This window comes from Malaya genurostris, chromosome 1 (assembly GCF_030247185.1).
Source record: "Malaya genurostris strain Urasoe2022 chromosome 1, Malgen_1.1, whole genome shotgun sequence".
Taxonomy (NCBI): Eukaryota; Metazoa; Arthropoda; class Insecta; order Diptera; family Culicidae; genus Malaya; species Malaya genurostris.
Genome location: NC_080570.1, coordinates 76,999,725 through 77,013,994, shown reverse-complemented (window position 1 = coordinate 77,013,994; position 14,270 = coordinate 76,999,725). Strand labels below are relative to the sequence as shown.

The 14,270-nt window shown below is 34.9% G+C and overlaps 1 protein-coding gene across 5 annotated transcripts in view; it reads left to right on the top strand.

The window, feature by feature from the left end:
• The window catches only part of LOC131440512 (uncharacterized), a 134,370-nt gene extending 125,469 nt beyond the window's left edge, over positions 1-8,901 (top strand). For all 5 annotated transcript variants that reach the window (XM_058611850.1, XM_058611851.1, XM_058611853.1 and 2 more), the window contains one exon: positions 3,423-8,901. In XM_058611850.1, coding sequence (XP_058467833.1) covers positions 3,423-3,431 — 9 coding nt within the window. In that variant the 3' untranslated portion in view covers positions 3,432-8,901. The remainder of the gene's footprint in view (positions 1-3,422) is intronic.
• Positions 8,902-14,270: the final 5,369 nt, after the last annotated feature.

The following is a 14,270-nucleotide window of genomic DNA, read 5'->3' as shown; positions in this document are numbered from 1 at the left end:
TTCGAAATATTATAAGCTTATAAGTAAAAAGTTTATTTTTTTACAAGGAAGTTTCAAATTGTATTGTTTATAAAAAAATTTACAACATATCAAGAAACCCCTACGTTGTATACGCGTTCAAAATTGTCTCAAGATGCATGAAACGCGGCGTAAGGCGCCTTCGCAAACGGTCGCAAGCAACCACTTCAAGATTTGTTTTGATCACAAACCTTTTATTTCTCATTCTAGAGGTTTTAAGGATAATTTTAGGCACACAAAAAACATTTTGATTTTGTGAAAGTTCCCTCAACTAACGGTCGTTATGTACGCCAAGTCGTCTGCAACACCAAGTATTTTTTTTGAGAATTTATCGGCATTCTTTTTCCGGAACTTCTCCGGAACACTGAGGAAAACTGCGATGCTTGACTTCCGCTTTAATTTATGTCCTGTCGTCCACCAGGATGCATTTTGGCTGCATCAACCACTCCCGGTACAGTATCCGGGTGTGGAATTTGGCCATAGTATTCTGTTTATCGATTTGGTTAGGCGCATTCCGAACCTTGAAAACATGAAGTGCGACCTGTTGTCTGAACGAATCTGACGGAACAATTGACCTTCTTGGTTACGTGACGAATCCGCTTGAATTAATCCCTCGCCTTCTTTGACTGAAGATATTTTAGGAATAATTAGGTACAACCTTCGACCCAGATCATCCTCATCCCAAGATGCTTGCCAATGAATCCTTCATAAATTCCACGTTCAAGAACACCACACTTTACAAAATTGTCCGCTCTCTCATTATCTGGAATAGAGCAATGTGCATGGGCCCAAACTATTGTGATTTGATAATAATTATGCAATAAACTGTTCAGATACTCCCATATCTTGTTCAAGATACTCATGGAACTTATGTTTAAAGACCCGTTGTATGTTACAAATAAATGCATTCTAACGAAATCCGCAAGTATCGATACTAAATTTACTCTAATAGAATAATATGAGTGTTTGCAGCGAAACGGAAGCAAACGCATTCATATTCCATTTCTGAAATTATACCTTATACAATTTTATTGATCCTCCGGATGAGCACCGCACTAAGATCCTGTGGTTGCCGAAAAAACTTACACTGTTGGTATTTCGTTATCATATAAAAAGCAAAGTATTGGCTTACGAAGCCTTGCGAGAGACCCATGTAAACAAAGTAAAGTCAAGTTTCCGGAACTTGACCTTCTGTTTAAACAAACTTCACAGCCTACTGATTGGTGTACAGAACTGCTGCATGGTCTGTGCTACGATCCTACGGATACTAACATCCCTTCCAAATCAGGACTCGACCATATGAAATCTGGTTTGTTAGACCAGCGTCTTATAATCTTATACGATTGCATGCGCTTTGCTGGCAGAAGTATGTGCGAATAATTATTTAAAATTGATCAAAGCGCGTCTTAGTGGAACTCGCCAGAAAGAACTTCTATGAAAACTTAATCAATTAAAAAATACAGATGCCATTTGTTGCTCTTGTGCAAAAGCAAAAATAAATGCATTTGTCCCTTTTTTTACGGAAACCTAAACTGAGTATCTGTCAACAAACGGTTCGTCATGATCCAAGTTTGAAAATGTCGAAACATAATATTGGGGGACTATTTCCGAATGCATTACAACATTGCAATATGAGTTGTAGTTGGAAGCAGCTCTTCTTGTCTTTTGAATTGCCCGTTACATAATTTCAACAAGCGTTAGAAAAAATTTAGAATGAATCAAGTTGATAAATGATGCACCGACAATTCCATTATAGAGTAGTGATTGCCTAAGAAATGCCTTGAGAATCTACCCTATAATTTCAGAAAACTTCAATATTCCTGGGACTGTGGAATTGATCCCGTCGAAATATTATATTGTTCCGTACCAGTAGTATCTATCTAGCTGGGGTAGTGAATTTGCAAAACCAGGATATCTTTTTGGTTATGCTCGTGGATTGTTAGTTGCTGGAGCTATTCTCTAGAATAAAATTTTTTATCACAATTCAATTCTGCTATAAGTATATCACGTCACTATACACATTCACTATGTATCTCGCAGTACTTGAAATCATCATTAGTATATCAGGTCTTACAAGCAAGTTGTCATGTGTTCGAGCCCCGACCTGGAAGGATTGATAGTGTCAGTAGTACTAGCCATGCAATGATTCTGTACGCTAAGAATCGGCTGCGAATTTGGTTGAAACAGAAAGGCCAAATTCCATATAAGGAATGCAATGTCAAGACTTTGCTTGATCTCTGTTTAGTAAAGAAGTGTTTGAAAATTTCTAAACTTTCTGCCGTATCTAATTTCCATGGGTTGGAAATTTGTCTTGAGATTTTTATGTATGGTAGTGAATTCATGGTTTTTGAAAAAAAAACACGATTTGAAATGATGTGATAATCCCCGTTCCAAATCCTTGGATGCTTTCCCTATTTCCGCTATGTGTTCCTTGAAACGGGTATCTAATGTTTTCTTTGTATGTCCAATGTATAATTCATCACAATGAGAACATGGAATTTTGTGTACCCCAGATTTTTTCCAGTATCGGTAGGATCTGTGCCATTTATATGCAGCATATTTGGAAAGATCATACGGGTTTTCTTCACAGAGGACACTTTGTCTAACAATTATGTTGTATGCATCGTTTGAATTGGCACCTTCGTATTTCCCACATTCGAACCTGTCACTACAGTAGGTAGCTGGTGTGCCATTTATGTTACAGCAATTATGCTACGTTCACACTATGATCTCAAAAAACATTTTTCTGGTTGAAAGTCTTATTACATCTGATAGAAAAAAATAAATGAATAAATAGAACTGGTTCATAAATCGACGGACACTTTAAAGTGAAAGGTCACCTGTTAAATATATTCTCCCTAACTACAAATTTGTAACAGTAAAAAATAGCGACAGCTCACTAAAAAACCAAACACATGTCGCGATGCAAAACAATATAGAAAATGCAAAATTTGAATGTGTATTAATTGCTCGAAACAATACCACCCCACAAACCATCATTGGAGTTTTTTTTTCTATCGTTGCGCTTTTGTGTCTTTCTACTTTTTAAAATTTTTCTTTCCCAGTTCTTTTTTTCTTTCGCATGAGTGCTCATCTCTGCTTCAGTTATGTTGCAAAAACTAGGACGCTCGAGCATAGTTCGTCCCTATACAAAACTTTTCACAGTGGGGGCGCTTTCGATTGCAATGAATATGAATTAATGAGAGTCTTGGGTTGAACGTCACAATACGAATGAGAAAGTTGTACATACAAAATTAGCACAACCAGCAGGTTGACGTATTCTCAGGAACGTGTAGTGTTGATAGAACAATCTCATAGAAAAATTTAATGTCTTCAAAGTACTGCATTTAATTGAATTTTTCTCAATTTAATTGGATTTTTCTTAATTACCATTTTCTCGATAGCGTACATGAAGTCCAGTAAGTAAAAGCTGTCCACTTCGCTCACAACTTGATGTGATGAAGCGATGGTACACAATAGGCTGTGAAATACTCCTATTTCTTCATTTACCCTGGTTGTTGGTATAACACAAAGGCCATACAAACACTGGATACTTTGTCTGCCGCATTACGTATTTTTGGAGGATAATGTGCAATGGTTCAAGTCAGCAAAAGGTTGAATTTCAATAGCTCAACTAAAATGAAACAAAGTCGGATGCAAACAAAGCTTGGCACATTTCTGTGTAAAATGCGATGACTAATCACAAAACCACAAACATCCCACCCCATCAAAACTATCTTTATCTATACACTTTAAAAGTAAAACTATTGTAATAAAAATCAACAAACCGAATCATCGCGATAACAAAATTTCGAAACTTCCCACCTTTCGATGTGGCACGAATAAGCATATTATGAAATAATATTTACACGCGAAACTGATTCAAGGAAGCAAATGTATTATTTTTGTTCCGAACACACTATTTTGTATACTTCAGGAAAACCAAAATGAATACACAAATAACATTACAGACTTTACCCTATTGCAGAAATAAAAAGTCATCATAATAATCTGAATAACACGAAAAAGACCAATATTAGCTACAACTAGACAAACAAAAAAGTGTAACAATATAACTGAAGAAATTCATAGAAGCAAATATATAACAGAGTCGATGCATTTATCTGGTAAACGCTTTTCTTGTACCATAATAGAGAAGGGACTCTGGAATATTAAGCATAAACACTAGATGAAACCGCCCGGGCGAATGGGCGAATGTTTTGGTTTTCCAGTACTGGACGATGGCAAGAAAACGAACAACACACTAAACAGCGGTAGATAATGATATAATTGCTTTTAAGAATCAATTTTCATTTTTTTAGGAACAAGGACTCAAAAGTGATGGCTTTCGTTTTTGTGGAGATGGGCCATGTTGAGGAAAAATAAACAACAAAGTAGTTAGTGATACATAATAAAATTGTAACAAAACGCGACAAATTTACACAAATAGTAGTCTTAGTAGACAGTCTCAGTTCATATCCAGACCCAACACCTCATTCATTGTTCCACGAAAACGATCTCCAAAGCCCATAGTTTATTCTAAAAAGTTAATTAAAATCTTGTTCGAATTCGTATGCAAAGTATCAACTAATGCGTTAGTTTAACCCGAAAATAAGGTAATTAGTTCAGAAATGTTTTATTTGTTGCCAATTTAAATAAACAAAATGGAAGCTTATTGGCTGCTACCGAATAACAAACTATAATAGATATTAGATATATGAAACGATAAAATAAATTGTACTGTAGAATAGATTAGAACCTGTTCGTAGTGGTTCTGTAAAAACAAGTAGTTTTTGATTGGTAGAGGATGTCAAATCAAAAACTTGCATCGGTTACTGTTACAAGTTGATTCAACTATAGTTTCACAAGTAAAGTGTGAGCAGTTTTTTCCCATCCGTATTCACCAATAATACCCGTATAGATTTAGAATAGAAACCAGAGTTTTTATTATGTTTTTTGAGCTGATATGATCAACATATCCGCTGATGACGTGATTTGATCTATTGAATGACGTATTTGATACATTTTCTTTCATGGTAGCATTTGAATGAGCTCAGACTATAAAACTGTTTATTTTTTTTTTCGATTAGTTTTTCAAGTCATAAAAAGTTAAATAGAATGGTATACATGAGGTTTACTTTACGACAATGAATATGCAACTAATGATCGAATTCATTCATTACATACAATACTATACTGCACTTCTTTGTGTTCTGTACATCACCCAATTATCCCTCGAGTGATACAACAGAATAAAAGAAAAAAATGCGCAAGTTTATAATGTTTATTTCACATCTAATTTTCAACTGATTCAAAATATTGCTTAACTGACTTTAATAACACATCATTAACATCCTCAAGGCGACGCCGGTAGCTACAACAAGATTTTCGAATGTAGTCCTCTGACATTGGCAGCCATGGGCGCGTTATAGCAGACTTCAGTGTCTTCAAACTATGTTGTTTTGCATCCTTGTGCTTCAAAATACGCCCAAATCGAAAAAATCATCCAGTTGAGCCCAGACTGCTAGAGGCTCACGAATCTTTCGACGGCAAACTTCATGTTTTCCATCTGCCTTCGTTTGATTTGATTTGACGTGTGAAATTGTGCTATTGATATTGAGAGAAATAGGCTTTTTCAGAAATGTTGGCCAATGCAGCAACAAGTAAAAACTTTGAGTGCAAAAACAGGATGAAAAAAAATTTTTTTTTTGAAGAACCGGTTAAGTTTTTGTATGGTTTTTGCATTCAAAGTTTGTTTATCTGGTTCTTACAAAAAAGATATTTTTAAACGATTCTTGCGTTGCAAAATACGAGTCCGGTTTTTGCTTCCAACGTTTTAGTCGGTTTTTGCATTCAACCATTATCTGATGACTACAATTAGAGTATTCGAACGTCTATTTGATTTCATTGTTCAGAATATGTACAATACATCCGAACCAAGTCGTTACTCGCAATCGCGAGAATTACACTGGATCATGGCAAAAAAGTAGTCTGGTCTGGTGGTAGAAATTTCGCTTCTGCTCTCCATGTTTATAAACATAGGAATGTTCATTAAAAAATAATGCCACCGGCCACAATGCTCGTTGGATAAATAATGTTGCTTAAAAGTAATATTACCACCTTTATCTTATTATGAATCATTTAATCAAGTTGGATTCTTCGTATCATTCAGAAGTTTAGTAGTAAATTATCATTCGTATTGTTATGCGATATGACTATTTTAGTTACCATAAGTAAAAGTCCTACGAGGAAATAATAATTTAAAAGAAATGCAGCACATAAATATCCGAACAATAATTGGTTTCTATGGCTTTTTACTCATCTTCAAAAATGTTCTTCTGCTGTTTTCGAAATTTGTTTTTATACTACGCTTCTATTTAAAATGCTACCATGAAAACGAGAAGTAATGATTGACATTATCCTGTACCATTCCCGCGTATCGATTGTCATATGTAAATGTACAACTGTTGAAATTAATGTTGATAAAAAATATCTTTTATTTACACGTACCCACACTTGCCAAACTGCACTGCAATGCAGTTTCTTAAACACTCACCCAATGAAACTGAATTCATGATGTTCCAGGAAGAATAGGGAAATATAATTCATAAAATAGAACCATTGAATAGCAATGGGAATTATCAGTTACAGTAGGAGCACAATGTAATGCTCAGCAATAGAATGGAAGATTAGATCTAGGTTGCAAATAAAATTATAGCCGTTAGTTTAGTTTGGGTTAGACTCGTTAAAGTGTTGATCATGATACCAATTCCAAGCCATAGATAACTTGCCAATTCAAAATGATTTTCCGATTGTTCAACTAGTCGTAAATATAGTTAACTTGTCGCTGCCCGGATAGCAAAGTTGAGCAGGATGGGATGCATCAATTTTTGCATATCAATTTAAGACCCATGACAAGCATAAACATGCTACTCATATTAATATCTGAATTACGCAATAAAGTTAACTTGGCAATTTACTGTAAGTTTAAGAAATCCTGGCCAATGGCAAATACAGAACAAATTGAAAATTATACAATTGTTTTCATTTAAAAAAAAGTGCATATTTTATCTTAATAGTACGCCAATGAATCATCATGATATGCACAAATTAGTGCTACACATTTTACACAACTATTTGGTATAAACAAATGATTAGCGTAGCTTAAAGTTAGCATCCAAATCTCGAACGATCGATGCGAGGGTGCATCCGTTCGAAATTCACAAGCAGCCTTTCTCTCGTAAAGTCAGTTTGCCTAACAGCGACAGTGTATTTGGATAAAATCAATATTGCAAGTATAAAGCTTTTTACAAGCTATTCGAGCTTTTATGTGATGTAGAAGTGCACTGTCGACAAGATTATTTTTCATTAGCTTTTTAATAAAAACTTCTTACTATTGCAAACTATCAATCAAGCACATACCAGAATTATTTATTTTTATATTGTTAAATATTTCAAAACGCACCTTAAGCGTTGAGAATACCATAGCTAACTATCATATTAAGAGTTCGGTCAAATCTCGGTAGTTTGCCATCTAATACTAATCCATGTTAAGCCTACGTGTGTGCTGGCCACACACGGTATCTCCACTTCAATAGCAGATGCGAGCAGCTCGAAAGCGTTCATAAATTTGCATTCAATTAAAAAATCGGATTGTTTTTTATGATTGCAGCAGTTTTATTTCTGATGAAACTATGCGACAATAGTGTATTGTAGGTTTGTACAGCCTACAACAAAAGAATTATTATTCGTAATGAACAGCAGTTTATTAATTGTTAAACAATGATTTATCTAAATGCTAGAAGTTTTTACGTCTCTAAGTATGTATTAAAATAAAATCATTATGTTCGGTCAACTGTTGAGCGTTTCAAATTAATCCAAATAAATATTACTCTGCAAGGATCAGTATTTTGCCAAGATGGTTTACGTATTAGAAAAACAACTGTCCATATTATTCATATTCTTATGAATACTATTTTATTTTACAGAAACTAGTAACAAATGATATGTAAAACGAAAATTCTACGTAGGTAACCTTTTGGCGCCAAATTAATTTATATATTTTTGAAATGCTTTCATATCAAATGCACTATGCATTATAATGCTTCGTAATGGTTTAGACATGTGTTACTCTATCAAACACGTTTAAACACAACCAAATCCCTTAAGACAAATGCTTATGTGTCTAGAATAACCAAAAAGAAGATCCACGGAATACCCCTAAGCATCAAACCTATCAATTAATCCCCCACAAAATAAACACTGAAAGCTTTATCTAACATTAAAAGAACACTAATGCTACTATAAACGAGCCAATCACATTGAAAGTATCTAACAACCTCGACCCAAAACAATAAATGTGTTATCATTTCAAACGGATAAGAACCGTGATTCGAAAAACACTGAAAATTAAATGAACATACTCCTATCCCTCCGTATTTGAGATAACTGAAGAAAAATCTTTCAACTTCATACAAAACAACAGCCACCACGAAGAGGTGATATTTAAAAGTAAATTTATTTCAACTAAGCTGTATCACTGTTAACAAAGCACTTCGTGAAACCCAGCCAACATCCAGCGAAAATCCGAGTCATTAATTGCGAAAAAGTTAGCACCGGAAAATTTAAACGGCATCAGAAATGGGACTTTATAAAAAAGAGGAAAACAAACTGGTGACATTTAATAATAAATTAAGAAATCAAATTGGCGACCGCATACATGAGAACGATCAAACAAATAAGAAAACTGACTCTCATTTGCAGCGATACAGAGCATAAACCAACCATTAAGGTTAAGCATAATGAAACATTGTGTAAGTGTATGCTAAACGTATTTTTGATTATTATTTATATGAAAGTGGAAATATAAGTTATTTACAAATCGCGGAAGGTTTATTATTCAATTTCAATCACAGCCCTAACTAATCTAAGTGTCTGCCACATCGATCAATGGTTCAAGGCGTAAGGCACTGGTTTCATCGAAAGGATTCTTAGAGTCAATAGGTTCGGGTCCCTCGCTATAATTTCCTCAGTACATGGTGACTTACATTGGCAGATCAAAAGGGAAACATACTAGCAGTAAATCAAAAGGATCCTGTCAGAATACAAATTAGAAATCTTCTCAGCCTTCACTTTGGCAGGGCCCTTTAATTTGCTGCAAGCTTATTTTCCGTATTGGCCAGACCAAGTTCGGCTCAGCTTTTCGCGCTCACTCTGTGTCTACAACCTAAACATCGAGTGCGAAATCTGTCGAAACAGAAGAATTCACAATTGGAGCTTCACTGTGATTTAAACATTAGCTTCATACGTATTTTAATTACTTCGTCCGAATAAACCTTTTGAACTCGTGGCGCTTATTTTGACCATTTCTTCCTCTATGTGGGATTTTCACCCTTGCAATTCAGTACGTTTTGACTGTCTCACAAAAGAGGTTATATAACTTTCGAACCGAGATAGAATGGCCGAGTGTCATATACCTTTCAATCAGTTCGTCGAGTACGCACAATGTTCGTGTATGAGTGTATTTTCTCGAAGATGTCTGTTCCATACAAACTTTCTGAATAATATTTGAAAACGACTTCCGGTTCCGAAGTTACAGGGAGATATGTATTAAAAAATCCGTTTGTATCCACCTAGTGATGTAATGATGACTTTCTCATGTTTCTCATATTCTCATATAATGTATGGTATTATTGAAAATAATTTTTTTTTGATTCTTGAAAAAGAAAAAGGTTCTTTCCAAAACTAGTATAACCTACTGAGCGAAACATTTCTCAGATTGATTAGGGCATTTCTGAGAAAACGAAGTGAGTTCCAGTTTTTCAGGTACTTCCGAAACAGGAAACCGGTATAACAGAAGTCGGTTCGAGGAAAGTGACTGGGATTTATTTTAGAGTCTATATTCACAATCTTCGGTCGTTAACCGGGAATCAGGAAAGCCGAAATTAATTTGTTTTGCCGTCTACTGACAATGACCATTGATTTCAAAATTTACCTCTGAGAGAGTGATAAGTTTTTGATCGTGAATATCTATCTAACGAACCAACATAATTTTTGCTACATGTCATCGGAAATATGATCACAATTTAATGATAAAATTTTCAATTGTGTAACATAATCTCAAATAATTCAAAATTAAACTTTTCTGAAATGTTTGGTATAAACGAGTATCATAATTCATAAGGCGCGTTTGCCTTTCTCGTATTTTTAAAGCTCATAGCTCAATGATCCGTGAAAGGATTTATATAATCTAACTACCAATAGAATCGAAATTTATCAACTCAAACGTGTATAGCCAATCAGAACGCGTTCTGAGGAAGAGAACAAAATATCTGCTGCTGTAAAACAAATCCGAACAGTGCTTAATATCGTAGTAAGTTTCACAAGTTTGGTCCTTCTGAAAGGCAGGAATGAATCCCGTGCAGCATTCTGATAGTTTCTTTCAATGAATTATGCAAATCCAAAATGAAATAATCGACATTAAAATTCTATATGCTGCTATTTTTATAGCCGTTAGGACCACCCATTAGTGAAAAAAAACTACAACAAAATCACGTAAAAAGAAACATCCTTACAAAAATTGGATCAGTTTGAATTCTATCGCCACTGCGAGCAGATGTATTGTGTCGTTTGCAAAGCTAGTTTCACTTCCGACAAGAGCAATTTCGTCACAGCTACTAGTCGTTCGCATTGCTGAAAAAATAACTAAAAGGGGACAACGGCGGAGAGCATCACACAAAATCAACCGTTCTAATGGCTCTAAAAGTTTTCTAAAGAATCATTAGGGTTTCTTCTTCGTAAATCGAAGGTAAATATCCTCAGATTAGTGCATATCTAGAACTGTTTGATTAGATTTGTGCACTTTTCGCTGTGTGAAAGTCACAGTAATCGAGATCAAGTGAAGCCTTCTTTGTTTTTACGGAAAATGTGAAAAAAAAGGAATGCATAATTCATACAATTGATCAACTAATTGATATTTAGAAGTGTTAAGGTACATGTCAGTTGTTTTCGTTTTCACGGCATCCAGTTATGTCACTGACATTACCCGCCCTTTTTTACTTTGCCGAATGTCGGATTCGGATGGTCTTCCGTGTGCGGAATTACATAATTAAAAGTGTATAAAATTTCTAACCATCGTTTAAAGTACGATGCCTAACTCAAATTAAGGCTAATGGAGTTTGTAGGTCATGTTCAGAAATCAGGTAATGTTAGTTCCGAATTCACCTGAAATAGTGGAACTAACTTTGTTTTTCCAGAGGTGGCCTAATCGATCTTTGAACTGTTTCATTTTTGTACACAAACAAACTTTTACGTTGTCTTTCAAGAATCAGAACAAATTATTTTGAAGAATACTATATTATAATATATGAGAATATGAGAAAAGCATCATTACACCACTAGTTGGATCAAAACAGATTTATCTTCATATCTTTTGTCCTTACCTTCATACCAGAATATAACTTAATTCATACTATTTATCTGTTATACATGTATTGAGACTAATTCCAATTGTTATTTTATTAAATGAAATGACACCCATTTAAATGACAAACAAATTTACTGAATAGTTCGAAATCTTATGCGATACCCTAGTGAAATCAATCTATGAGAAATATAGCCGACTTTAAAAGTGTGGAAGTGAAATTTGGCAAGCTTCATAAGTCTATTACAGAGCTTTTGAATGACATATAACAAACATCGGAGCTTTTTCACCGCATATAACTTACACAGCGCAACTCCATCTATTGAGAAAAAGACAAGCAATACCAAATCGACTTACTTTATTCAAATTTCTTGCAATTTGTCTCCTTCTTCCCTCTTAGAAAAAAACGTTCAACGGTGGTCCTTCATTGGTCCAATACGTTGGATCATTGGTCCAATGAAAATCCAATCTATCGTTCAACGGGAGGCCAACACGGGACCTTCGTTCGCCGATTTTAAAACAGACCGTTGAACCGAATGCCATTTTTTTCGTTCAACAAACCCAGCAGACAGAGGTCCATTGTTGAGCCATTTTTAACATGAGGAGTTGGAGCCCCGTTGGACTAGCTTTACTGCAGAATTTCTGAAGTTTTCTCCACTTATTTGTTTAAACTAACAATACATACCTGCACAATACTTCTACTTCACGTAGAATAACAACAAATTTTCTTTCTATGTAAAGGTAACACTTAATTTTCACACTATTTTTGCTAGAGAAAAAACATCAACAAACCGTTCCAGCAAATTGAACGAATATTTCGTGCAATATGTCGTTCAACAATCGCTCAAAGACCAACAAAATTGAACGAGCTGCTGAGAGGGTTGTTTTGGCGTTTTTCATTGAAAAACACTGGTGGCGTGGATTGCTCTGGTTTTGCACTTTCGAGCAGAAATGGCAATGAAACACCGTCAGAATATTGCAATTCTGCTAGAAAGTGAAAAACAAAACGGCATTAGTAATCTGCTTTACTGCGTACACTAGTATACCTAACAGTGCCGTATGGTTTTTAGTTTTTTTTTTTATACATTACGAACGAAGTCATTTTGTACAATATTTTCCGATAAAGAATTTAAGATTGTTCATTAGAATGTAAAAATATATGTAAACTTTTGCTAATCGCATATGAACGGCTGAAGTAGCTTAGAAAACTTGTTTATGAATTTTGGAATTAAAAAACTTAATTAAAAATATTGAGTGCAAAAATAGGGCACGGATTTTGCAATGCACAAATCCTTGAAAACATATTTTTGTAAGAATCGGACAATACTTGGAATGCAAGAACCGGAGAAATACTAGCCCGGTTCTTCCGAAACAAATGTTTTTATCCGGTTTCTGGATTCAAATGTGTTTGCAGATTGCTGCTGCGGACCAAGCATGGTTTTCGGGCGGCCAGAATTCTGAATTCTGCGCACTGCTTTTTATTCTGTTTCCTTCGGGGAACTTAGAAAACTAATCACTAAACCGAAAGCTACGTTGTATGTGCTAATGTTCTGATTATGGGACAATTATACGAATTGTTGGGACTAGAACTAATGAATAAAGAAAGCTTTGTCTGATGTTTGGCGAGATTAACCATTTATTGAACCATAAGTTCAATATAATCAATTTTAGACCTGCAAAAGCTGCAACCATTTCCGAACATAAACTTGTTGGGAATGGCATAAACAACTATGTTTTGACAATTCTTGTTTCAAAATAAGTTTCATGCTGTTTGTTTTCAAGCAATACAACTGACATGGTCAAAGATATTGCAATTAACAAACAGTTAGTGGAAACTTAAATTACAATACCTAAAATTCTATTAGACAAAATATATTGAATCACATTAAAATAATACTCTCGTTCTAAGTATATATAATGGAAATTAAAAAGCAAGCTTTGTTCATATGTTGAATTTTTCACGATAAATCGAGAGCGAATAGTCTGCAGGGAAAAACAATAACATTCTAACAAATGTTATGGAAATGATGGAGAACAAAAAATGCATGCATTTTCCGATTTTTGAAGTTCCAGGTTAACAAAAAACAGCCTTTTTTCAACAGCCTATACTGAAAAACCTAACAAAGATAATTTGCCCAAGACATGAAATGTGCGTCGTTTTTCTTAGCTTCCAAATAAGTGATTCAAAATAAACAACCTTATTGTTTATTGAATGAAAAATGTTAAAAGTTCATAAACAAACAGAAAAGCTTCAAACTTGGGCTTATTTTGTTTTCCTTTTTTTAGTTGAAAAAGGTAACCTTAGGGGATTGACTCAATTCTAGCAAAGTTTTAGAGTAGAATGATTAATACTTTCGGAGCAGTGAAAACACGAAAAAAACGTAACAATATCAAACGAGCATATAAATTCGCAGTAGTATGATGCAATGAACACAATCGGGGCATTGAGAAACTTGAGCTTGAGCTTGAGCTTGAGCGACCACCCCTGGTTGCTGTTCCGTTACCGATCGGAATTGGTTGTTTTATTTTCGGCACTGGTGTTTCAAGCCTCGGCATACACCGAAACCGCGTATTAATCATTCAAACGCATTTTTCAATCATTCAAACGCATTTTTCATCATATCGTGTTGGTATAGGCGATTATAGTACAAGTAACGTATAAGGCAAAATCAGAAACACTCGGTTTGTGTTTTTCCCGAAGTCAGGGACACTCGACTTCAGTGCTGCCCGAAGATTCAAACACCGTTGCTTGACAATTATTTGTCCCGCTTTGGCGATTCAATGCATAAGGCGCTGGTCTTACAAACCAGTTGTCGTATGTTCGAGCCTC